At 38.0% G+C, this 25474-nt stretch overlaps 3 protein-coding genes and 1 long non-coding RNA gene across 7 annotated transcripts in view; 1 reads left to right on the forward strand and 3 right to left on the reverse strand.

The window, feature by feature from the left end:
• Positions 1 to 291: 291 nt before the first annotated feature.
• LOC111321712 (apoptosis regulator R1) lies at positions 292 to 6892 on the reverse strand. Its single transcript, XM_022924673.2, has 2 exons — positions 6291 to 6892; positions 292 to 2281 (listed from the first exon to the last, which is right to left on the reverse strand). Exons 1-2 carry the CDS (start codon positions 6747 to 6749, stop codon positions 2156 to 2158), a joined length of 585 nt encoding a protein of 194 aa, XP_022780408.1. The 5' UTR covers positions 6750 to 6892; the 3' UTR covers positions 292 to 2155.
• On the forward strand, positions 3977 to 10992 carry LOC111321696 (uncharacterized). 3 transcript variants are annotated; one of them, XR_016000071.1, is made up of 3 exons: positions 3977 to 3991; positions 8540 to 10197; positions 10445 to 10992. It is a non-coding gene; the product is annotated as an uncharacterized LOC111321696 (long non-coding RNA). The 3 variants fall into 3 exon arrangements; XR_016000072.1 differs by lacking the exon at positions 3977 to 3991 and having other exon boundaries at positions 9150 to 9164; positions 9909 to 10197; XR_002694006.2 differs by lacking the exon at positions 3977 to 3991 and having other exon boundaries at positions 6967 to 10197.
• A 777-nt stretch (positions 10993 to 11769) lies between these two features.
• Positions 11770 to 16806, reverse strand: LOC111321695 (cyclic AMP-responsive element-binding protein 3-like protein 3-B). Its single transcript, XM_022924648.2, has 8 exons — positions 16575 to 16806; positions 15523 to 15754; positions 14866 to 15023; positions 14431 to 14517; positions 13554 to 13601; positions 13253 to 13380; positions 12906 to 13084; positions 11770 to 12753 (listed from the first exon to the last, which is right to left on the reverse strand). Exons 1-8 carry the CDS (start codon positions 16692 to 16694, stop codon positions 12545 to 12547), a joined length of 1161 nt encoding a protein of 386 aa, XP_022780383.2. The 5' UTR covers positions 16695 to 16806; the 3' UTR covers positions 11770 to 12544.
• Positions 16807 to 19611: 2805 nt separating this feature from the next.
• Positions 19612 to 25474, reverse strand: part of LOC111321674 (ATP-dependent chromatin remodeler CHD1) — a 30540-nt gene continuing 24677 nt past the window's right edge. For both annotated transcript variants that reach the window (XM_022924622.2, XM_022924623.2), the window contains exons 25-34: positions 24936 to 25062; positions 24645 to 24795; positions 23730 to 23846; positions 22957 to 23214; positions 22365 to 22550; positions 21934 to 22032; positions 21470 to 21549; positions 21231 to 21336; positions 20714 to 21042; positions 19612 to 20443 (exon numbers count right to left, since the gene is read on the reverse strand). In XM_022924622.2, coding sequence (XP_022780357.2) covers positions 20071 to 20443; positions 20714 to 21042; positions 21231 to 21336; positions 21470 to 21549; positions 21934 to 22032; positions 22365 to 22550; positions 22957 to 23214; positions 23730 to 23846; positions 24645 to 24795; positions 24936 to 25062 — 1826 coding nt within the window. In that variant the 3' untranslated portion in view covers positions 19612 to 20070. The remainder of the gene's footprint in view (positions 20444 to 20713; positions 21043 to 21230; positions 21337 to 21469; positions 21550 to 21933; positions 22033 to 22364; positions 22551 to 22956; positions 23215 to 23729; positions 23847 to 24644; positions 24796 to 24935; positions 25063 to 25474) is intronic.

Here is a 25474-nt window from a genome sequence, read left to right on the forward strand (position 1 = left end):
TTGTTTCACTTTTTCCAATGTTATTTATTATATTGTTCCATTTGCTCGAGATTTTCTACCCATGGAGTGTTTTTCAAACAAACCCTGCAACGTTTACCGTAAGCTCATGGAATAACGCCCGTGATTAGTATCAATATCGCCATATGTGGGATAAGATAGGCCAAGAGAAAATTATTTTCTCTTTAATTGGTCTATCGTATCTCCTTTGCTAGCGTGGTGACCTAATTTGTTGTTGTTTCATTTTTCAAAGAAGTGATTATTGGGAGACACTCAAGGAAAGTCTGAAAAAAATATATCGACAACTTTTATTTCTAAGGAATTACCTTAAGCAACTTTATCGCTGTTATAGAGCAATTATCAATGCAGTGTCGCAAGTAATCCAAGATTCCATTGGTTTTGATTTACTTCGCTTGATGATTGATTCAGAAAACGCGCGCACTCTCTCAACCAATCAGATGCAAAACTAAACCAGTAACGACTTAGTCGCCCGTGTTTTCCCGCGCTTCGGCCAGTTTGGATGTTTTCCCGCGCTTTGGCCAGTTTGGTTTTTATTTTGAATTCTTTAGCTTTAAAGGGTATTTTCCTTTTTGATTGGCCGCTTTGATTACTTTGGCTTTGGTTTTACGACACTGAATCGAAAAGCGCATTATGCGTACAAAGATATGTCAAACTTGCAAAACATGTGCTTAGTAATCAGCATGGAGTGGAATGCTTTCGTTAAATGCCAGTTTTCACGCGCTTTGGCCAGTTTGGTTTTTATTTGAGTTCTTTAACCTTAAAGGGTATTTTCCTTCTTTTTGATTGGCCGTTTTGATTACTTTGGCTTTGGTTTTACGACACTGAATCGAAAAGCGTATTTTGCGTACAAAGATATGTCAAACTTGCAAAACATGTGCTTAGTAATTAGCATAGAGTGGAATTTCTTCGTTAAATGCTAGCTACGGATGTGTCTGCACTTAAATATCAGTGGATTTTATCATACACAAAATATGACTGGCTCTATATCTAACGTTTCTGTATTTAGTCATGGCTACAAAATTATGGAGTAGTTCAGTGTATAAATATAGAATATGGCGGTACCAGACCTTGCCTACTAAAACCTCCATTTTAAGAATTTTTTATGATTAATATATAAGTATCAACGGAAACGGAGAAATGTTTTTAAACACTTTTAAATCAAACCGTTTTGACCAAACTTAACGTGAACTAATTTTAATTATATCATAGTTTCTTCCAAGTTTCTAAATAAATTTATACCAGTTGTTCTATATAAGGCGAATCACTATAAATGTTATTGGTAAAAATAGTCATGTTAAATGCCAGCATTAATATTTAGATAAAACCTAATTCAACTAAAGGCAATTTCGTATTATCTCCCTAGGACAGTGCTTGATTATAAGTACCCTGCGAGTAGAACCTTTTCTTCTTTTCTTCTTCTTTTCTTTTTTTTAACCCTCCAAGGGAAAAGGCTCTGCCGACATCCTGTTGTTGCTTTGAAATGCCGAAAGCCCAAAACTCCGGCCTACTCAAGCCGGTTTTGCCTCCAGTCAAACCGGTTTTGGTGCGCACGCCTTTGTTTTTCATGTACACAGATGACCAAATCTGCACCCACAATAGTTCAAGGGGGCCTGGAAAAGGATCAGTTTCTAGGCAACCGCCGCGCATGTTCAAACGAGCAACAACAGGATGTCGGCAGAGCCTTTTTCCCTTTTCGATTCGAGGACAGGTTAAAAAGGCTCTGCTCGCAGGGTAGATTATAAGCTGTATTTTTCTTCAAAATCTCGTCTTTTACGCCGCTGGCTAATTATTTTTGTATTGAGGGCTCATGAGCGTGCGCGAAAGCACTCTGTCTAGAAAAAAAATAGTACGTTATGATAACAAAACAAATAAGCTTGGCTCTCCCCTTTAATGCTAGCAAGGCGTTTGTTCAGGACTTCCTTGCTGGAAAATACTTCCTACCTACCTTAAGGTTTGCGTTAAGGTCGTTCAAGTGAGGAATTCAGTTTCCAGAGCGCTCATCAAGCTAAAATGATATTTCTTGTCTAGCTGTTCAATACTTTATAAAAATGAAGAAACGAATTTCTGGAAACAAATCTCTATACCCCTCCTATGTACTTTCTTTAGGTAGCTACAGACGTTTGATGTGGAATTCAAGTCAACTTGAATGTTGATAGACTAATGTCGCCAGTGCTCCAAACCCCACCGCGGCGAGACACAGTTTTTTCCACCAAGACCTTTCTCTTTCGTCATATGCCTCGCGAAAGATCTGATTAAACGCCTCCTGTTTGGAAAAAAAATATTGAGCAATTAACAGAGTCGTTAAGGCTTTGATCTGCTCTCAGTAATCTCAGCATTTGGCAATCTTTCTCACGAAACGAATGTGATTATTATTATCATATTAATTTTTTAATGAGTCACTCGTTTTTCAGCATTTCATCTTTTCTTTTTTTCTAAGTTTAAGATTTATGAAGAAAAACAAAGATGATGATGATGATTTATATACATATTCTAGCAAGAATATGCATGTAGGATTTGGATTTTAATTAAGTTTTATTGTCATCATTATTGCGTTTTTCCTTTCCTTAAGCGAGTCCAATTTGAAAGAAGGAAACTCCTTGGGCCAAGGCCTAGCTTCTCCATATTCACAAATATTTCTTATCAAAAAGGAATATATTATTGTGACCGAAGAGAACTCCACCTTGGCCTTTGTTGAGTTGACAAAAGATGATTGTGTCTTTGGTTTTGTGGCTTGACCAAGTTTTGGCAAAGTTACAAAGGGATTGCGAAATACATCTCATGGCTTTGTTTTACGTTTTATCATTTCAACCACAGAAACGGTGGCCTCGACCTCTTCTAATGTTTATCTTATTGAATTAAATGAGAAAACTTTTTTAACTCGGAGAGTGAACTAAGTTTTTTTTTTTACGTTTCATATTTAGAAATATAAAACATACGTGACAGTTAACAAAGCATCACAGGACGTTTTTCTGAAGCCACTTAATTATTAATTAGTCATGAAAAATCGATTTCTATGTGTTATCAATTTTCAAATCGCAAATGACATGGTTCTTGGCAGTTTTTGAAGAAATTAAGATCTCAATCATTCAGAAGATATTCAGTTTTCAATAGGTTTGGAAAACCAGGATGAAATAAAGTTATCATGCTCGCGGTTTTGTTGGTTTGCGTCCAACAAAATAAAAATGATTATCTCAAACTAATCGGCGAACCAATATCTTCCCACCCCTTGCTGTTTACTTGTATCCAATCTAGTTGTCGAGGAGCGGGGAGGGAGAGGGTGAAAGGCTGGTGAAGGGGATTATAAACATGAATACTCTCTATATAAAACACAACTTGGTAATTCCGGCTAGGGCTCAATCCCAAGTCCCCTGATTTGGAGTCCAGTCCGGTGCAATTCTATCCTACCTTTATCTTTGGAACCCACACCATATTAAGAACTTGCAAGGCGACTTGAAACTAGACGGCTGATTTCACCGCTTGACAACCATTTTACCGCAAAGTAAAATCTGTCGAGTATCTTGAAAATGCGCAAAATTGTTAGATCTAGAATGCAAACTGTGGGTTTTTTTTCAAACTTTTGTCAAATGGTGTTTGCATCTTCCTAGAAAAACTCATTTACTCATTAGCATTAACTGTATTTATCAATCTTTGTCAATTTTTATTATTTTTGGTATTTTTGGGACGTGTTGGCTCGTCAGAAAATATCGATGCTATCCACACCCTGCAGATTCTTTTATCCAAGTTTTCTCTCACGCTCACCTTTTTCTTTCTTTTTTTTTTTTTTTTTTGCAAAATCAGCAAATTTTTGTGTTGCAATACATTTTGAATATTTTGTTAAGTAATTTGTTCTTTGTTCGAGGTCATTTTGCACAGCAAGGAATGTATTATATCTGAAGAACACTCATATTCCATTTGTTCAATCACTGAGGTGTGCCATCTGTCACATCCAGTGTGTAGTTTCGTGGACAGGACGGTAAGAATCATTTTTCGTGATACTGCATGATACCCTACGCCGCGTTAATAAATTCGTAGTAAATGGTTATCGCATATTCAGCGCACGTAACTGCTCACGGAATGACTCATAGCTTTAAAGAAGGCACTAAAACCCCAGTCAATATTTACACAGACTAGCTCACGCGTGAAGTGATTTACACATTTTCGCTGGCTAAGTTTTTAGTCTCTGATGTCTTCGAGAATAGTTTTTATGTGCTGACCAATAGTACCAATATCAGATTTCCTATGAGGATCATGACTCATGGAAAGACGTTTCACTTTGAAAAATGAGTTCATCATCTGTTTATAGAAAATTTTCCTCGGTCGTCAGAACAAGACTGAAAAAAGATTTTTGGAAGATATCCCGATAGAATAAACCAAGTTTAGGCTAAATCTTAACGAAATGGATAATAAGAAATGTAGAAAAAACTGAAGATGTACGTTTTTATATGATACTTGAATAAAAATAAAAAGAACGAAGAAAAAACCCTCATACGGGTTTAAGCGGTGTTAAAAGGAGAAAAGTGAGGAATTCTGCTTGTCCAGTTTTCATTTTTAATTGCATACATTAGTTTTGTTGCGTGTGTCTTGCCTACTCCCAGTTGACTTGATAGCCTAGTTAGTTTAGTTTACCAACAAACAAAAGGTGCAGTTATCTTAGGTTTTGAGTGTTCTATCAATCAATGGTTGATTTTCTATGAATATGCAAACGCACATTGCAAAATTTTAAGCACTAAACCGTGTTTAGAAAAGTACATTTTGCTTTTAACCCGCATTCAGTATTAATTTTGCTACCACAAAATAATCGCACGAATTTCGTCCAAAATTAACTCTGACCTACTGGTGACTTAGCAACGGTTTTCGGGATCCGCTATTACAGACTGGGGTGAAATCTTTGCCTACAGGCTAAGTTATGCAAAATGGGAGATGAGTTGTAACTTACATTGTTCTTACTAGCTTCTCTCAAGACAAGCCTCTGCAAAGCGAATAATTAGACATTTATTCGCTCCTCAAGGCACTCTTCGCTACGTTGAGTTAAATAGGTAGCTGTCAGCAAATGTAAATGTTTCTTATTTGCCATTGTTTGGGCCTCTACAGGTCAGAGGACGTCCACTATGACATTGGACATAAACATTGTTGAATTACCATCGGTAAAACTAGCATATTTTAGTTGACACGTACAGTCCAGATCTTATCCCAGGCAAAAATTCTTATCCATTTTAATTCCCCAATAAATTAATTTGGAAGTTGGTTTGCTTAATGCTATGAACTGGAAAACTTTTAACAATTTTCGAAGCATAATTAAAATTTCATGTTGAGAAATAACCTTTATAAATGAATATTGCGCAATGTGTGCGACGACTTTCAGCGATGGTGAACGCCTCAAGAAAGCCGGTCAATATTGCAACTGGTGAAGTTCATCGTCACCTACGGCTATCTGCATTAGCTTAAAATTTATACACAACTGCATTTTGCTTTTGAATACGAATTATCTTAATAAGCTTTGATATCACTTGTCAACTCTGTATGGTGTTTATTCTAAAATCTATTTTTATAAATTCATTTCCAGAATTTTTTATTTTTTCGTTATGTGCCCTAGCCTTTCAGTTTTAAGTGCAGTTTTTGTTTGGTATAAACAGATACAACGCCTTTTCATGTTTTATTGCAACAGCACAAAAATAGTTTTTCCGAATTCGCAAATTTTAAGCAGTCTCATAAAAGGTGATCGATTCTTTTTCTTTTTGCTAAGCACTTTGAAACGAATTTGCATTTTGCATTGTGGAGTATGATCGTTTTTAAATCAATATTGCAGGAATGATTGTAAGCGTAATATAAAACAGGAAGTTTTAGAAGACTTAACGGGGCTGCTCTGGTGGAAATTCTATTGTAGAATTCATCTATTTAGAATGTTACTACGGTGGAGGATTCTGAAATGGTAATGAATCAGAAATTTCTGAAAAGGGATGAAATTCTGATAAAACCCGCTAAACGCGACTTGTTCGTCCTCAAGTCAGAGTTTGAGGATTGGAAATGTCCGTTTGGTTGACAACTTAAATATTCTTTTCACGCACAATTTCCATCGTCCATGAAACTTTCCTGGCAGAGCTACTATAAAATAATTCAAGAAAATTAATTTCTCGAGGACGTTACTAAGGCTGTCAGATAGTTCTATGAAAAATTCACAAATTGGTGTGCACAGTTTTTTAAATATTCAATAATCCTGCTAAACATAGCAGATTATCGCGTCTGTGAGATGTAGTTTGTTAATAGTAACTTACCCAGCCGCCGTTTGATAGAATCCAGCCCGATAGACTTGAAATATAATTTCCAACCCAATCAGTTATATCGTCTGCTTCCTTCTCAAGTCCGTTTCTAAAACAGTACTGGGCTAGTTTCGCTCCAAACGCAAAAATCGCCACAATTCTGCCCCAGTTCACTCCATCGCGGAAAACTTCGTCTGCAACCTGCACAAATTTTGTATGGGCAGAGCCAGTAAGTATGTTGAGCCTTCCACACATGTTGGCGAGCACTGCAGAATGACGATCTTCAAGCTCGTCGGACAGCCTTCTCAAAATTGCAGCGGTGTGACTTGGAGGAGGGTTTCTCTTTCCAATGCGATACTCAACGAGGTCATTTGCCAAGGCCTTAGCTTCCTGACAAACTCTCTGCATTTCGTCGCTTTTCGAATCTTGAAGTTGCGCGAGTCTGGTTTTCTGCAAACAATCCATATCTTTCATGCCTAGATTGTTTCTTATACAGTTTACCCTTGATCACAGTCGGAGGAATTTAAACGTCCTTTTCGTTGAAGTTTCGTTTTGTCTCAATTTAACGCTGGTTGGAATTTGTTTTGATAGTTATGGCTCGCTAAGGAAGCCTTTAAATTGCCACCTGTTACGCGCGGTGGACGGGTCTCGCAATTATGACTGGTTGATTCTACTCAATCCATTCACATGATTGGTCGATAAGTGTGAATCGATTTTCTTGTGGGTAGTTTATTCATATTAAAATGCACTGATGGGGTAAATTAATTCATTCAATTCCAATTTATTTTTGGACTGACACTAGCAAGGATGACGCGCTTTTCTATTGGGTAATAAGTTTAAACTGTGCAAATTCTTTCACTGAAATTGTTCACTTTGTCGTGCTTTTCGTGTGCGGTGATTGATACGTAATATTAACTTTTCTCAGCAGCTTTCTCATTTTAGGCACGACCCTAAACGATTTTATTCTGCGGGCAGAACCAGGTTTAGGTCCTTTTCTTCCACTTTGTTTTTTCTTTATAAATTCAAATTAGGGCCCGCGGCATCGCCTTTCATCTACCCACGGCTAAAATCTCTCACGTACTGCTTCGGACGAAATTCGTGCGTTATCACGCAAACCATGCATTTTTGTTTGCGTTAAGTGTGATGTCAAACAAGCAGACTTCAGATTTTTAATCCATGTTAAACAAACATTTAAAAGCACACTTTCTGAGGTAGCCAAAACACGAAAAGGTTGCATTGAACATCAGTGTTAAAAATAGATTTCTCTAACAACACTTATAAAGCTTTCCTTTTTTAAATCAGTGATACATACCAGCAAGGTCTGAAAAATTGATAAATCTAGTGGCAAACTCGTCGACCTCACTTATTTCAGTCGTTTTATCGGGAACGACAGTGCAATCAATTTGTCTAGCTGAGCGCTTACTCCCGACTTGGTGTGATAAAAATAAACGATTTTGTAAATTATCCTATTGTCACAGAAACACAAGTTCACATGCAATATTCTAATCATAGTTGCCATCTACATATGACTTCCAAGTGCAAAAAAACGTTTCTTCAGTGACTCCGACGAGAGATGAGTTTTAAACGTGCTCGTAAATTTAAGTTATTTTAAAGGCTTCTCTTTTTACATAGAATCCTCTTTTTTTTTTAAATAATCAGAGTCGTAGTTTAAAGTTTCTTTGGCACGACTTAATTTTTGATTGCAACTTGCATTCAAGGTCCCCATTCATGAATATTTGTGCTGCGTCTCTTGCACGATAACCAGTATACTCTTAATTAGGGGTCATGATATCTTACAAGCATGCTGTAAAGTTGAACTTATTGTCAGCCTTACAGAAATTATATCGTTCCTTTTCTGTATGCTGAATTCGCAATACTTAGCTCTGCATGATAAGGTAACTAATCATTGAGAGCTCGGTTGAATGGAAATGACTATTATGCAAAGTTAAAGTAATCTGTCCCAGGAAATGACACGCGACGAGAGTTTTGAGCGATAATTACGAACTGAAAATGTTAATGTATTTTTTTTTTCCCAAGGTAAGTCATAAAAGTGATCAGACAGGCGTGTTAGATGCTTAAGCTTGAAGATTTGTTGATGATCGAATTAACACCGACGACAGTCAGCTTTATGATGCATTAAATCCTGCATGATTAGAACGGGTAAACTCAAAGAGCAAGTATAACCTGGGTTTAGGTTTACTGTACTTCATCAAACAAATCTGTCAGAAAAATCGATCACTATCTCTTGTTTGTAACAAATGCAGATATCTGTCCATTCACTGACCGAGGCAGATGGCAAGAGTTCAAAGTGGCTTGAAATGTTTCACGCAACATTTTGCGCAGAACGGAAGGTAGGCGATCATTTGCGTGCAAAAAATAAGAAAGTCCTCGGGATTTTTTTGAGCGCTAACCCGTTCCTAAGGAATCCGCGCTCATGGAAGTATTCTTGCTTTCAGAAACGTCTTTTTCAATATAAATATTTTTTGCGAATTTAATTTTTTTTTCTTGGGCACAGTGCACGAAACGAGTGGCTGTAGTGTCGTGAAAGCATACACTATTGCACAAGTTTAGTTGAGCTTGCCTATCAAACGCAGAAGCGGTCTCTTTTCATTTTAATACCGTCTGTGGGGAGAGAGATGAATTATTCTGTGACCAAAAAACTTGTTGCAGATCTTATTCTAGAGTTGTCATTTTATCAACCTCGTTCCCAGGGTCTCTAATCTTCCCGCCCCCTTGAGAGTGACCAGTGTCAAATTTCTCCTTACGGCAGCACCCCTGAATGAAACATTTAAGTCATGAGAATAAAAGAAATGATCACCAAGTAAAGAAGCTCTTGATTGTTGGACAAATTCTCCTTGTCAGCACATTAGGAAAAGTATGTAGAGAAAGGTATGGAGAATATGCATACTGAATATAGACTGTAAAGGCATAATTCGGTGCGATGTGAATGTTTCTTACCAGAAGCTTATGATCTTATAAACGGCCTTCGGTTCTTACCAACCAATAAAAGCTCATAAAGATTGCAAAGTCATCACTTTTTCATTAGAAGTTTTCATAACTAATGCCACCCGATTACAAGAGACAAAAAGAGAGTCACGTACAGCCATTTTCCTTATAAAGAAGACTGACTTTTCAAAATTCCAACACATTCTATTTTTATCCATACTTATATAATTCTAATTGAAAAATGCTGACTTGATTTGCTCACCAAGTACGCCTTGGTGCTTGGCGAGGATACTTTCGGTTTCTGTACACTTAAACCGAAAAAAATGTAGCATTTATCTGTCTGACCCTTCCAGTTGTCACTGTTATAGTATACGGTCCTTGTTTAAGTAGTATGAAGGGTCAAGTCACATATTTAAATCTCTGAAGCTATGCACTTTACGTGTAGCACGTTCTTCTCTGTGATTTTAATCCTTAGTTTTGTTTACGTAATGTTTCGTTTTAAAAACAAGGTAATTCAGGGGCACTTCATTCCCAAAAATATTTAGTTCAGTTGAGACTGTCTTATCCAAATTATTCATAAAAAATAAATACTTGGTTTTTTTACTGCGTGACTTAAATCATCGTCATATTTAAAAAATGCATTACTTTCCACGAAAGCTTAAACTTCCCTTGTTTCCTTTTGAAAAGCACGATGGATTAGGGCTTGACTACTGACAACCAATCAGGAGACTGCTTGACACCGATAGCAAATCATTTTCGTTCCCTGGTTTGATGGGTTTTTCCGGCCCTTATTCCCAAATTACCTCATGACAAAGGTTACTACGTGCGTCAAGTATGACGTAATTGTCACGGAAATCTATATAAAAGGTACGTTTTTAGTTTCATTTCCTAAGTGTACTACATTGAAAAAAGTGTAAAAAACCTTGTAATTGTCAGGGAACGAAGCTACGTTGAGTGAGAAACAGGCTTTATTCAGGTTAGTCGAAACGCTTCGCGAAAAGTTTCAACAGTCCCTTCAGTGAATTGGCGTGCATAGAAATCTTTCAGTTTGATTCGAACTATGATATTTCGTCATCACGAAATTTTCTCGATTTGTATCACCAAAACTACTAAAACTGCAGTGAATCTTCCTCTCTCTGTGGGCGATAATGTTTATTTTAGTTTGGCCTTGTTGGGTTTGCATTACCAGGCGATGATTCAAATTTTTCTTGTATTTATCGTAGAAGTCGTATGGGGTTCACGTTCTTCAAACGATCGACTAGCCGTACAAACCAGCCCCAAACCAGACGGAGGTCTTTCATGTTTCGCCGAAGAAGTCGTCAGTCAGTGGACGAGAGAAACTCGCACAGTGGAAATGCTGCGACTAGTCAGCGCCATGTTGGCGAGTGTTGCGCTGAGTTGAGCAGTTCAAGCGACATAGGAAGATGTTTGCGAGCGATCGGTGACGATCTTAACAACAGCACGCTGAGTCTGCACTCAGCAACGTAACCCAGTTGGATTATCCGTTTGAATATTGAATCAGAGAGAAAAATCAGAGGTAGTATTTGCCACCGACCACGATTACATCCAAAGGGACTATATAAAAAGTAGAAAGAGGAACAGAGTAGAGAAAGAGGAACTTGCGTGTTGACATATCATTTCCGCTTTCACTTGGCAATGAGCTGTGTGATCTACTATGTTTGGCAATCCCTATTCACTGCGTCAAGATGACAGAGACTTTGTTTATGCCTTATTTATTCCATACGTGTGTTGAAATAAATCTGTAACGACTTTTCATCTCTAAGCGTGAACGAGCATTTCCGCTTCCTTTGGACTGCGTGACGGAAGTGGGGAATGCGTAACGTGATGGCACGCCTCTTGCGACACCAATAATCCTGTAATTCAAATTTAGTCAAATTGAGTAAGTTTCTTCTATCGCACCAAAATAACTAACAAGCATCCCCTCTGCTCACAGGCCATACTGAAACTTGTTTATGAATATCTGATTTACTGCATTCTTTCTTCTCATCTTCTAGTGACACAAATCTCCCCCCTTTGAAGCATTAACACTTTTCTTCTACATCCTTTGAAAATTATCCTTTCCCAGTCTCTCAAGAAGTCGCAATGTGTGACAATTTAAATGCCATCACAAATTATAACAATCTGGGATTCACCAAGGAGGGGAGGTAGCAATAGAGCCTCAGCCATGCATCACTAGATTGTTAAGGGGTACATACACCAGTGGGTAAGTCCTTCAATATTTTGCCAAATAATGATGACAGTAATTTGGAGTGAAGTTAACCTATCCTTTACATTCACATTAAATGGAATAACTGGCATAAATTTTGGGGGTTAGCTAATAATCCATGTGAATAGATAAAAACAAAAACAAAAAAACACTTGTAGTTCTCACAAAGTAGTGATAGGATGCAGAAACTAGTGACCGCTTACCAATAGTCTTTTACGAAGTGAGTGATAATCCTTTCTCCCATGAGATCACTTGCAATTCTCCTTACTTTTTGCCATTTTTGGTTCAGAGAATTTTGTATTGGATCAACTAATATCGCCCTTACTGATATGTTTCTTTATTCTCCTTACTTGTCTACTTGACATTGTATCAATATTGTAAGGAGAAATTCTGTCTTGATCACCCATACAAACAAGAGGGTTGACCTTAAACGTAAGTGTATATTAAACAAAGCCACTTCCATCAAATTATAATACCTGCAACATCAAAGAGACTAAAAAAAAATGGTAATGAGAAAAAAAAACAAAAAAAAAACAACCATACTTTAGTTTTGTTTTGTTTTTTTAAACAAAAATGCATGACATACAGTAATTAGATTACAATGTCATTGTCGGAAGTAAGTGGTATGACATCCATGCACCATTAACTATGTATCTGAATTATTTATAAATTTACATTACATTTTACAAAATAAACCTAAGTACTTTGCATCCCAAAAGTGTTGACTTTCCTCTCAGAAATGAAGAACATGATGACTGAGAACTTATTTCCCAGCTGTTGTGGAAACATGCTACTTTTTTAGGTCTTGATGTTGTAACTTTTTTCACCACTTTTTTTTCTTTGCAAGCCTGTGTAATTACCCCTTCTTACACAAAAAAAAATATATTTACAACTGAATTTTTTCCATTGACAGGAAAAGGTTGGCGCAAATCTATTGTTTTAGCCCCACAGATGGGTAATTTTAACAGTTGACATGATGATAGACCACTTAACTACTGATATACCAAAAGCTAGTTACACAAAACAACTTCTCTTATTTATAAAACTATTTACATTGCATGATTTCATAACTATTTACATTGCATGATTTCATCAATTATCTTTTTTGAGGCTTCACTTTATCTCCTTGACTCCTGTCGATATCTGAGACCTCCACCATAACTTCTCCAAGTGATGCTGGTGCATTCTGTGACATGGGAGGAGTGGCAGCCTTCAAATAATCTGTACTGTTCAGATTAAATTGTGCCACCTCTGGAACCTCGTCTGGGTACTCCTCCTTTACTTGAAGAAGTGTGCGAGATCGCACTGCAGAAAGGACAACAACAAAAATAGAAATGAACAAAACTGAATTTCATAACTTTCAAAAAATCTGATGAAAAACACCACATTGAAACTGATGAAATCCATGTCATTTTTACCCCCCCCCCCCCCCCCCCACTTCTAGAGAAGTGACTTACCAATGGCTGGTGCATATTTTGCAACAGCTTCTTTCTGTTCTCCAGGACCATTCTTTATTGGAAAGAGAACCAAACCAAAGGCCAGAAACAGCACCATCAAACATGTCCCTGCTTGGGCCTTGGTTGGATGTGTAGATGCTACCAGTGCTTGGAGCTCTTTCAGCTGATCCAGCAGTGTCCTATAAACATTCATGTTCACATTAGCACATGTAAATAAACCAACCAATACCTGTTATTTTCTGTCAAATATGGTTCAAGATTTTCCCATCATTGGTCTCTACAGAATGAACCATCTGCATCAAATGATAAATCTAGCCTTGCCCCAAACTGAATAGAGGGCAACTCACTTGTTTTGCTCCTCCAAACTATTGACTTTCATGGATAAGTTATGGTTAAGCTCAGTGCAAGCTTTCACCCGTTCTTCTAGTCCATCAATATAATCCTTCTTTTTCCGTCTACTCTCTTGTGCTGATTGCTGAAATAAAATTACAAAGTTGACATGAGTGAATATCTCATGAAAAGGTTTCCATTAAGTCTGCAATAAAATTTTTAAATCAATGTAAATGTAGATAATATCCATTCTTTCCATGAATTTCACTACAACACTAGCCTTGATTATCACCAATACACAATCTTATAATTTCTCACCTTGTTCTTTATTTTTCTTCTCACTTTTTTGAGAACTTTTTCTTCTGCCTACAGTTCAAGAAATGAAAACAAACTTTAAAGATGAACTTTGCACTTTCTCTTAGGCATCTACATTTATAAACTGAAAATCACCTTGTTATTTTAAACCCTTCAATACTCACTCCTTAAAATTAGCAATCCCTCCTTATCATAAAAAATTAAAAAATATATATACCAAATCTATTTATTTTAGGGCTTTGCTGAGAATTAAAAATCAAGGATTAACCTAATCCTTCAACTCCCCAAAGTGATTGACATGTAACTTCTCCTTACAATATCCATAGACTGTCCATCAAACAAGTAATGAGAACATTTAAATGTATCAGGTAGAAGTTGTTATCTTGATCTAATGGCAAATTCTCACAACCAAGTTACAAGGAAATGTGTAGAAGTTCAAGGGGAGAATTAACAATTAGATCTTAGAGGTAAAGGGTCAGCATAAAATGTCTAAGAGTAGTTTGACATGAAATTACTGGTTTGCAATGAACACTGTCAAATAATAATTACTAACCAGAAAAGATCACACAATCAAAGCACCTATGGGTGGACTACTCGCATGGTTTGCATATGTTCCGTTCTAGTCCTACCCTACTGCGGTAATGCAGTAAAATAGACCACTTTCATAAATGGCTGCCAGATTAATATTCTTTTGTTTAAATTTAAATTAGCCTTTCTGGCCTTGTTCTCCGGTACAAAATTCAAAAGAATACATTATCTTAAGCGAGGCCAGAAAGGCTAATTTAAATTTAAACAAAAGAATATTAATCCGGCAGCCATTTATGAAAGTGGTCAATGGTTAGGAAAAAAAAAAAAAAGAAAGAAAGAAAGAATGTCATACCTTGGTGAGAGGCATATCCGTTGGTAGGGTGACTCCTTCTAACTCTAACAACCTCTTCTCTTCACATGTAAGAACCAGAAGTTTTGACTACAAATACCAATTAAGGGAATCACACTCATTAAAAGAACAAGAGTTTTCTTCAAGGAAATCACTTAACATTGTATAAGGTCAGTAACATCTCTTAAAAATAGAAACCCATTTGGTGTACATGCAGCTTCAAATATCCATCCAAATATTCTTGGTTCATCTGAGCCCTGAAGAAAATTTTTCTCAGAGCACCCCTGATTTCGCATAATTTCTGAACTACAGGGCAAGATTGTACATGTTTACAACTCTAAGAAAGAAAAATAATTATAGTAGTATTGTCTTGAGAAGAAATAAAAAAAGGCTACTCCATGCACATGCACCTCTTCACATAATGTTCTGATGACATACCTTGCGCGCACTAGAAGCAGAGGATGGACAGATAGAAACTGAAGACAGATTGATTGATACAGTGGATGACTTTACTGTTGTTGGCAAGCAGGTTTCAGGGGTTGGTGATTCTGAGGCATCAATATTACCTTCTAAGTCAGGGAGCTCAACATTCCATCCTTTGAGAATTGCAAGGAAATCAGGAAAGGATAAGCATGACTCTTACTTCAAGTATGTTAGAGTAGCCTTTAAGCAACCTTAAATCATAAAATGGTCACCAAACATGGACAATTTTGGTAAGAATGTTCGTCTCTGGGACAGAATCTTACCCCAGAACAAGGTACAAATGTACAAAATTTTATCAGCTTTTAATTTGTGTGGTGATTGGAGGGTTAAACTACTCTTTGTAACGACTTTTGCTTGAAGCAGTCCACACAAAGGTGTTGGCCACAGAGAGGACATACACAATAGGTAGTTTGTGGCAGACACCTTGTTGTCCCAGTGTCTTGCAGTCTTAACCCATTAGCTCCTATGCATGATCAGTGCCTTATCAATTGATCCCCTAACAAATTATTTGAAAATAACATCATAAGAATTGTATGGCAGACAGTAAGAATAATTACTAAATTAAAAATAAATCCATTCAGTATAGACTGATTTTTGTTGCACTCCACTTACCTAGATTAATTGTGACATCTTCACTGTTTTGCGGCAAACCAGGTGATGCTGATGTTGAGCTGAGAATTTCAAGCAGCTCATCATCCACAGTGTTAGGACTGGGTGTCATGTATGAATCTGATGAAGTGCTTTCACTGTGAGGTGGAGACAAATCACCAAGTTCCGGGAATTCTTCCCCAAATAAAAGGCCAATGTCAAGAAGACCAACATCAGTGTTACTGGCAAAATCATCCTGTATGATAGTAAAAAAATGAACTCTTTAAGTAAAGGATCATCTTCTCTGATGCTCTGGATAGCATAATACAAAACAGAGAGCAGCTCATTCACAAGAACAGTAAAAGCAAAATTATGCAGCATTATTTATCTGACCTTAGATATGGTATTGAGATGCTCTGCATAAATCAACACTTTTCAACTAAAGCTTTGATTCACCCTTGCAGTATCAAAAATGATCACAGTGATTCCTCATCGAGTTAGACTACATGTACATATATCTTATCACACTTCTGTTCTAGGAAAACACTTTTGAAATTGAAAGTATTTTTTAAAAATCTCGTGGCCTTTCATTCTTTTCCCTGAGCAAAGAACTCGAAAACACCTTAGGTAACTGGAGCAAACAACGATATAACTTAGATAAAAGTCTTCACTGCACCGACAATTGTAATCGAAAGCATCGTTTGTTAAGTGAAACTTCCTACCTTTCTCTATAATTCGAGAGCTCAAAAAACGCACGTATCTTTACAATGGTTGAATCATTTAAATCCAAATATTATAAAGATTGCATCAGATGTACACATAACCAAAATATTACAGTTCTATGATAACTCGAAATTCTGATCGATATGAAGATGAAAATTTTCAGAGCGTGTTCGTGCGGTAACAAACTTCTTCATCTTCGAACGAAGGAAGGAAGCTTCATCCTCGATAAAAGTTAGAAAATATGTAGAAATACTTCGTTCAAATAAACAAACTGCGTGCATTGAAAACGCTAAATCTAGCCACTGTAGACTGTGCAAAGTATGTGAGAATAATCAGGAAATCTGCCAACTCACCTGAGCCCATGGGTCGAGGAAGTCTGGCGAGCTAAAAAATATATCTTCCTCCAGGTCTGCATCTTTTTTCGCGTACACGTGATCCAAAGAAACTGTAGAAGGAGAAGCATTTACAACCATCTTGTCGAAATAATTGTCAATAGTTCAAAACCCTGCCAACATCTAAAGTTTAAACGTGGAACAGAGTGCTGTTGTCAACTGTGATCTTATTTTTAGCAACATACGTCATATAAGGAATCCTGACCTGTTGGAAATGGTGACGTGGCAGGGCCGTGGAACCGGGAATATACCTGGGACCAGGCCTAACGCGATAAAGTTAAACCGAGCCATTTGGCTTCTTCCTCGATTGCACTCAAGATGATTGATAATCGACAAAATTTGATTTATTCTTGTGTGTTATTACGGACTGGGATGAAATCTAGTACCATGAAAATGCCATGATAAACTTGCCCATATTGAAAGAATAGACCTAGTCGGCAAAGGATTTTTTAACGCTTAAAGATAACACCAATGACGATCATGCTCTTTCCCCAACGCTCATGCAACGATCTCAAACGCCCAATGGAAGGAAGGAGCTCTCCTCATTTGGGTGCCGATCCCGAAGGAAAAAGTACCCCTGAGGGACCGCACTAACGCAGGGTCAAGTTCACATGGTTGGGGGAGGCATTCTGGGAGTGGGAACGGGTACGAACCTCGGCGGTCTTACGTTCAGTCATTCCAACAGAGTCAGTGGATCAACCGTTGTCCCTTTCTATCAGAGCTCAAGATTTAAGGCCTTTTTATCAGTTATTACATTTGAGATGGGTTAACTTAGCCGTCCTTTTTCGAAGGTATTATCAGTGTCCTGAAATGAGAGTAATTCCTCCTTGATGTTTTCTTCTATATCTTTAAAATTATTCAGTGTGGAGTGCACCTTTTTCATTGTGGTGTAGATACCTTTGTGAAATGATAAGGTGTCTGTAATGTTGGGGCTTAAAGTCCCACTAGTACCACTGTTTGATAAAATCAAACATTCTTAACACATTTCGATAGCTTATTGAACAAAAATGGTGACAGCTAAACCTGTTTTGACAGCTAAAGTTCTTCATCTTTTTTGTCCATCATATAGCTGTTGGTTTCATAAAGAATGGAAGTCAAAGCCTACAACATCCGAGCGATTGAATAAAATAGCTTTAACCTAAGAGAATTTATAACCTCTTGCTTTAATTGTTTTTATAGTCGAGCACAAGAAGTAAGAAAAAGAGCTACGACGCGGAGGTTTCTTACGAGTTAGTTCTTTCACTCCCAACTCTTAGCAATTTCTTCATACTCTCTGCCATACAATTCTCATGATGTTAGTTTGGAGAATTTGATACTGGATCAGCTAATAATCCCCTAATTGATTTTCTTCTTTGTTCTAATCTCTTGTCTGCTCGATACTGTATTATCATTATAATTATTATTGTTAATATGATTGTTTGTCACTCTTTTAATATTGGTTGAGTCTGATATCGATCTTCGGATGAAAATCTAACTGTTCAGTGGCAATAAATATTAAGTCTAACATCCGCTGTAAAACAAGATAAAATATTTTTTCAGTTTTGCATGCGCAAAACCGACCATCATCGATCTTAAAGTAAAACGTACAAAACCGAAATACACGTGGTGACACAGAACGACCGGTGTTACTTATTTTTTTGGAGTATCTTTGTAGTTCGACATTCGCACTCAATACACAGTTGAGATCTCTCCTTTTGTGATTTCTGGCTTATAGCCACTAGTACATCATGTTTTCAGTTCTTGCCCTAACATTACGAAAGACAATAGAAAGTGATAGAAATCTCACAATCATTTCAGGATTGCGCGAAATTTAAAGTAAAAGTTTTCTTTGCAGAAATGTCATAACAGGTTTTATCGGTGCATCATATAATTTACGGGAATTTTTTTTGTCGTTTAAATTGGCAAATGACGTAGATCTTTTTTAAGTTCTTGCCGCGACACTACAAAAGACGATAAACATCTCAAAATAATTTCAGAAGCATCCACGGACCCATAATTTTGATAAAAAAACTTTTCCTTGCAGAAATACGTAAAAACTGGAACTGCAATAGAATAAGATAATTATTTACAATTACCTTCTGAAGTTTAAAGAAGCATAGAATCATTGGTGAAGCCGAGAGGAAAGGGGAACCATTTATTGCTTATTGGCACTTATATTTGTTACTTATTGGTTGAGTGTTACCGGCCTTGCTTTAAAAATAAACCTTATCTGTCACTTTTAATCGTTCTTTTGTTTTTTTTCAACGTCCAAATCGTGCAACCAATAAGATTTGATCTCCAGTTTCTTTTTTTCACTTTCGTAGTCATTTTCGTCCTACAGTTTCTACCATCTGGCGACCCATTTGCACCGCGCAGAAGTCTTCTAGAGTTTGGCGATAGAAGTGTTTTTCAGATCACCAGCGATCCTTTGTCCCTTTCTAGCAGCGCTCAAGAGTATGGACGAGTGCGATTACATTTGATTAAGATGAATCGACTAAGCATTCCATTAAATAGCTTTCTTTTAGACTTTTGAAAATAACATTTGGTGCAGACCCTCTACGCAAGGCTTTCTCTCCCTCTATCGACTATTTATCGAACCCAGGACAGTGCATCGGAGCACGGTCGCTCCCACGATCGACATTCACGATCACCTTACAAAGGGAATATTCGAATCATCGTCTCTCATGTTAAGTAAAGTGTCGCGACCAGCGAGTGTCGAGAATCTTTATAGATGGTTATTTCCTGGGATGGTTGTTTCATTTAAAACAAAAATTAAAGTTTTTTTTTTCCTGAAATGTTATGTTTTCTCTTCGCTGTCGCAGCAAACACCAAAACTGAAGAGAGAGTCTCACAAGTATATACTGGGCTTACTGTAAACACTCATACCAAATGAATTACTACACCGCTTTATCAATAAAAATTGACCATGCGTCTACCCAAACAGTTATCGAAAGATTTTTAGGCCAATTAGAGCGCGCATGGACAAATAATTGACAAATACAAACTATCTTACACTTCATAACAAAACAAACCCCTTTTATTTCCTCTGAGCGTAAGTTTTGTATTCAAAACTGTACAACTAAGTAACTTCGGTAAACCCTTTGTACACTTTGATGCAAAATATGATAAAATACAATCTACCTTCGGTACAAAACTTCTACGAGACATTCAACACGCCTGCTCCCTCTGCACAGCAGAGAAACAAGAAAAGAGATTTTCAATTTTACTTCTTTCGTAGGGTGGAACTTTACTCAAAAGGAGACAAGATGTGAGGGCTTTTCGCTAAGAATATATACATAATTTTTACAACTTCACAGTCAACCAACAAATAATCGTTATTAATTTAGAAAATAAATAAACTTAATAAATGAAAAATATGGCGACTGTGAAATGTTCTTAAATCTATATTTTCGGTACTAAACAGAATCAGAAATGCAGTAAAAGAAAGGCTAATTAAAACTTTGCTTGTCAGAAGCTGTCATCTTTTTTCCCTGTCAATCTCAACGTTGCGTCTGTCTTCTCCGTATCTTTTGGCCTCGCCAGACTTCGGAGAGCTTGAAGGATTCCCGTGACGCGACGACGATGAATCGCTGCTCCTATCGCGATACGAATGGTGGCGACTTTCGGCCGAGTACTCCCGAACACTACTTCGGTGATGCTCATCCCTTCGGTCTCGACTCTTTTCGTAAGATCGGAAATGATGATCCGAGTTCCTCTCGTAAGACGACCGCGAATGTTGATCGTGGGAACGACCGTGCTCCGATGGCCTGTCGTGAGTTCGGGAATAGTCAGAAGTGTGATAGGAAGGCCTGTCGCGCTGTGGATCGTGGTATCTGTGACTGTGGTCATGTCTGTCATGGCGTAGAAAGAAACGGATATGTCAATATACATACTAGAATATTGGTAGTTTAACAAGCTTCTGTAAGCATTTCAGTTAAAGCGATTAAAAACTGGGATTATGGCAAAAGTTTGCACGAAATTTCATTTCTCTTCTTCCTGGGTCAGATACATTTTGAAAGAATGTTATGCGTTGGAATGCCAAGTTAACCCATCTTGATCAAATGCAATCATAGCTCGTCCTAAAATATTGAGCTCCGATAGAAAGGGACAAAGAATCATACCCGTCACGTGACCCGTCCCGTGGCCTGTCCTTGGTTGATCCGCTGACTCTGTCGGAATGACTGAGCGATGACCGTCGAGGGTCGTACCCATCCCCACTCCCAGAATGCCTCCCCCCACCATGTGAACTTGACCCTGAGTTAGTACGGTCCATCCGGGGCACTTTTCCACCTGGCCCCAAATGAGAAGAGCTCCCTCCTTCCATTGGACGTTTGAGATCGTTGGATGAGCGTTGAGGAGCATGATCACCAGGATGCTTTCTGGAGTGGGACATTCCTGAAGAGTCTTGAGGGGCTCGCTGTGACTGGGGGGCGGGCCTGTTCTGAGTACGCTGCAAAGAAAAGAAAAGAATGGATCACAAGGTGGGTTCAGTTTAAGTTTATCATTCACCTTAGACTCGAGTTGCCTTTTTTAACTTCCTAAGACCCTGTTTTTGATCTGTGTTTTTTTTTTTTTTTTTTCTTTCATTGAGACAGCGGCAGCAGAGCCACAACATTATTTTAAGAATACTCCATGTACCTCTTGCGCTTTCGTCTCATCTCTCTTCTTAGCAGCGTGTTTGTAAAGCTTGAAAAGCTTCTTGGCTTCAAACGAAGTGAACTTCGACACAAACGTCCAAAGGTTGCTGGAAGAAACAAAAGATAACAAACTTTACAACCCAATGTAACACATACAGAAAGGTACTTACGAAATTACACCATAATCAACAACAAATACGCCACGTTGTCGGCTTCACGTGAAGTGAACCGACTACTTACTTCCTCCACTCTGTGACAACATCACCGTCTTTATAATGAGATGTGATTTCCGTGATGTGATCTCCAATTTTCAACAAGCACTGAAATGTAAAGGTCATTCGGTAGAATTGAGTTGTTATTGGGGACTGCAGTTTAGATTATAGCGCAGATTATCATTTTGAAAAGCAAAGGTGAAAGGTTTTTTTTTTTATACTAAATCAAAATAATCGCACAATTTACCTTAAAAAATTGATAGACAGATAAAGCTAACAAAAAGCTATCGGAAATGATCGATAGTGCTTGGAGCATCCTGGACTCGAATTCATTTTCACTTCCGCCGCTCAAACCCAGGCAAAGAAATCGGACCGGAAGTAACTCAACCGGTGTTATCCTCAGTTCGCTTTTTATAAAATTCTTGTGATGGCGCCTCGATCGAGTGAGACATTGCTGAGCAAGCGCTCCGAGAAATGAGATAAAAAATCTACCTGTCTTGTCTGAGAGACTTGGTCTTTCTCAGTCATGGTCCCTTCTGGACTCTCCAGCATTTTCAGGGCTTTTTTCACTGGCCGCATTTTTTCTTTACACTGCCACGAAAAAAAAAATTACTATCGATGAAACAAAGTTACAAGCCCACCATTTTTCGTGTCTTTTGCGAGTAAGGAAAATCACAGCAGTAAAGTTTCATCAACACTGATAACACTAACACTGGTTAATTTTTTTGCTGCGTCATTTTTTTCGAAAACGCACATCTACATTTCTGGGACAATCCACACGAGGTGTCTAAAAATTAAAACCCGAAAACTTTATTGTTCGGTAAAAGCTTGTTCAGAAGCATGCGCAGGAATGGGTACTACTAAACATCTCCAGATCTAAACAGCAAATTTACCAGAAAAGGGAAAAGACTGTTTACACTCACCGCATCAAAGGTGGCCTTCTCCATATCATCTAAAGCATAGGAACTCTTTGGTTTTCCATCGTCCTTTCCATCTTTATCATCATTTTCCTTCTCAGGAGAAGGAGGCTGTTCTTGGAAAACGGAATCTTTAATCTCCTGTTTCTTTTCTTTAATCACTTCCTTCTTTTCTTTCTTTTGTCGCTTTGGCTAAGAGGGTGTCATGAAAAGGGGTTTGCACAAATGTTTGAGCAAAATGTTTCAGCCTTGCTCTAGACTTATTTCAGTTTAACATCTCTTGGGAAAGAGGTTGGGCGGAGAGTTAGTGCAGAAATTAAAAATTATCCCAGTGTGCAAATTAAATGTTTTGGAGGTAATTAACATCAGTTCAGATTCATCTGATCAAGTGATTAGCTCTTTTCTCACTTTGGCACGACTAGAGACTTTTCCACCTTTTAAAAAATACTTTTTAGCATATTAAACCAGGTGTTTAAACTCATTCGCAAATATCCACAAGGATGAAAGCGAACCCTTCACTCAAACACTTTGTGGGTGCTTTTACAGCTTAGCAAAATATTTCGCAAGGAACAACAAAAACGACAACATATTTATAAACCTTGTCTCCTTCATCTTTGATGCCCTCCTTCTTCTTTGGAACCTTCCTTTTTTTCTTTCCTTCTTTTGCATTCTGCCCCTCCTGACTTATTTCAGGAGCGACTCCATCCTCTTTATCTTCTGCTACTTCAGGGGGGGACAACACACCCATCGGTGACGGCGCAGCGCTGTTGTTCAATGATTCATCGGAGAGATGTTTCCCTTTCTTAGTGTCTTTCTGCTTCAGCTGGCGGATTTTTGATTTGAGCATTTGCGATGACTAGAAGAAAGAAAAAGAAAATAAAAACTTCGAAATTTCATAACAGAGGTAATCAATCGTGTAGTTTGATCTAATTGGTGAATGGAATCCAAAGAGGACGGCTGTTGTCAAAAATTGACCAACATTGGGACAACCAAAGCGGAAGTCATGATCAGAATCAAGTGGACCTCTTTAGTGATGACTTGAGCCCGTTTATGGCTTCCGCACTGGTTGCCGAAACATCAGTTCTTGTCAACGACAACAACCACTCTTTTTTTTTTCAGGACTATCCTAACCTGGAGCATAAAAATACACAACCGAGCATTGTCTCCGGGTTGGCTGCAGAGCTGGCGGTTTTGCAGGCGCTGCCAGGCTCTAGAATTCAATAGTTTTCGAGTGCCGCACCTCATTTCCTCTTTCAAGGTCCTCTTAAAAATCTCCCAAGATGGCTAAATTCGATTACAAACCATTTAGCGAAAACACCCACAGGGCTTTTCAGGTCAAAGGGTAAAACGTACCGCAATTAAGCCACTAACCTTCCGGAGCTGCTCTGCTTTGTCTTCAATGGCAGCTTGCTTTAACAGTTTAATTAGATATTCCACCCTTGTCTGCAAATGTTTATCTTGAGGCTTCAATGTCCCGGGAGGAAGGATCTGGGAGACAAAAACGATTCAAGTCAAAAGAGCCAGGTTACCGATCTCCAATAAGCTACCGCGAGAATACGAGTGTGATTGTGTCATGTTCTTATACAAGACAATTCAGCCTCCCTCTTTTTTTTTCTGTCCAGCAAAATGTAGATAGATAGATAGATAGATAGATAGATAGATAGATAGATAGATTAGATAGATAGACAGACAGACAGACAGACAGACAGACAGACAGACAGATAGTTCACTTTATTTATACAAGGTAAATTCCAATCAGTCGTCTACAAGCAATATACCTACAAATGTAAAACTTAAAACTATATAATAATTATAAAATATATACAAAGATTAAAAGGCTGATCTAAACGAACTGAACTAACTTCTTATTGGAATGAAAATAAATGAAAATAAAAGTATTGCTTTTCAGGGACGCCGTGTCATTAGTTCACTCAAAACTTCAGTTTTGAGTGAGCAAATGTCAAAGAAAGTAGGTGAGTTGCTAGGAGGGAGGGGAGAGTGTAGTGCCGTTCGTGTCATTCTGTCATGTTCTTATAACAGACAATTCAGCCTCCCACTTTCTCTTTCTGTCCAGCGGACTGTCAAAGAAACTAGATGAGCCACTAGGAAGGGGTGAGAGAGAGTATTATAACTGAAATGAACTTCTATCTCCTTCGTAGGGGAGGGGGAATTGCAGTCCTCTCAGCCTTTCCATGCAGAGGAAAGTGGAGAAACTTTCGGCATTAGCGAGCTTTTACTTCAAGATGACTTCATCTTGAACAAGAACAAGAGAGCAGCCCTCTTTACCTTAAATGACAGCGACAGACTCTGATCAGCCTTGATGGCTTCCCAACTTCCTAATCCATATTCATAGATTCCAACCAGTAACATGGAGTCATCAGGAACATCCCACGGGACGCCCCAGTGCACACTTTTTGCCGGTGCAGTCAGGCGGAACCTAAAAGGTAAAAAATGCACTATAAATCAAATGTCACAAGGCCATGAAAGAGGAAACTCTAGAAAAATAAACGCTCTATGCAATCCTTGAACTGTTCACCCTGTCCCTAAAATAAAATTAAACCGTGGCTGACTACTCACTTTCGTCTCGCGTCACTGTCTGCTGGCATGATGACGGCGAGTGATTCAAGCTCTTCTTCGTGTTTCAACACCGATGGTGCATTTATGGTCACGTTGCTAAGTCGTACAGTGGCTCCACGCTTTTTACCTGACAAGGAAGTCAACAAAAGTTACACAGAGTCCGTTCTCACGAGATTCAATTGAAACGCACTTTAATCATGAATATTAGTTTCGTAATGGAGTCAAAGTAACCCAAGAAAGTTTTGAGGAAGCTAGTTTACAGGTAAGAACAGTAAACCCTACTTCTCTGAACAGCAGTGAATCTTTGTCATCACTTTAGACTCAATTTGGCAGTTAACTGTAGTTTGAGCGCAAATATGTTTTTAAACATTCATTGCTTAGTAGTAGTACTGGTGTGCAACCCCTTTTTAAGGCTGATAGTTTCTAAAGAAACTGTTTGGGGCAGCGTCGGTGCGGGTAACGAAATAATTTGGATATATCAACAAAGTTGAAATGATAAATTGGCCACCGTAACGATTACAAAAGCTGACGTTTCGAGC

Source organism: Stylophora pistillata, chromosome 4 (assembly GCF_964205215.1).
Source record: "Stylophora pistillata chromosome 4, jaStyPist1.2, whole genome shotgun sequence".
NCBI lineage: Eukaryota > Metazoa > Cnidaria > Anthozoa > Scleractinia > Pocilloporidae > Stylophora > Stylophora pistillata.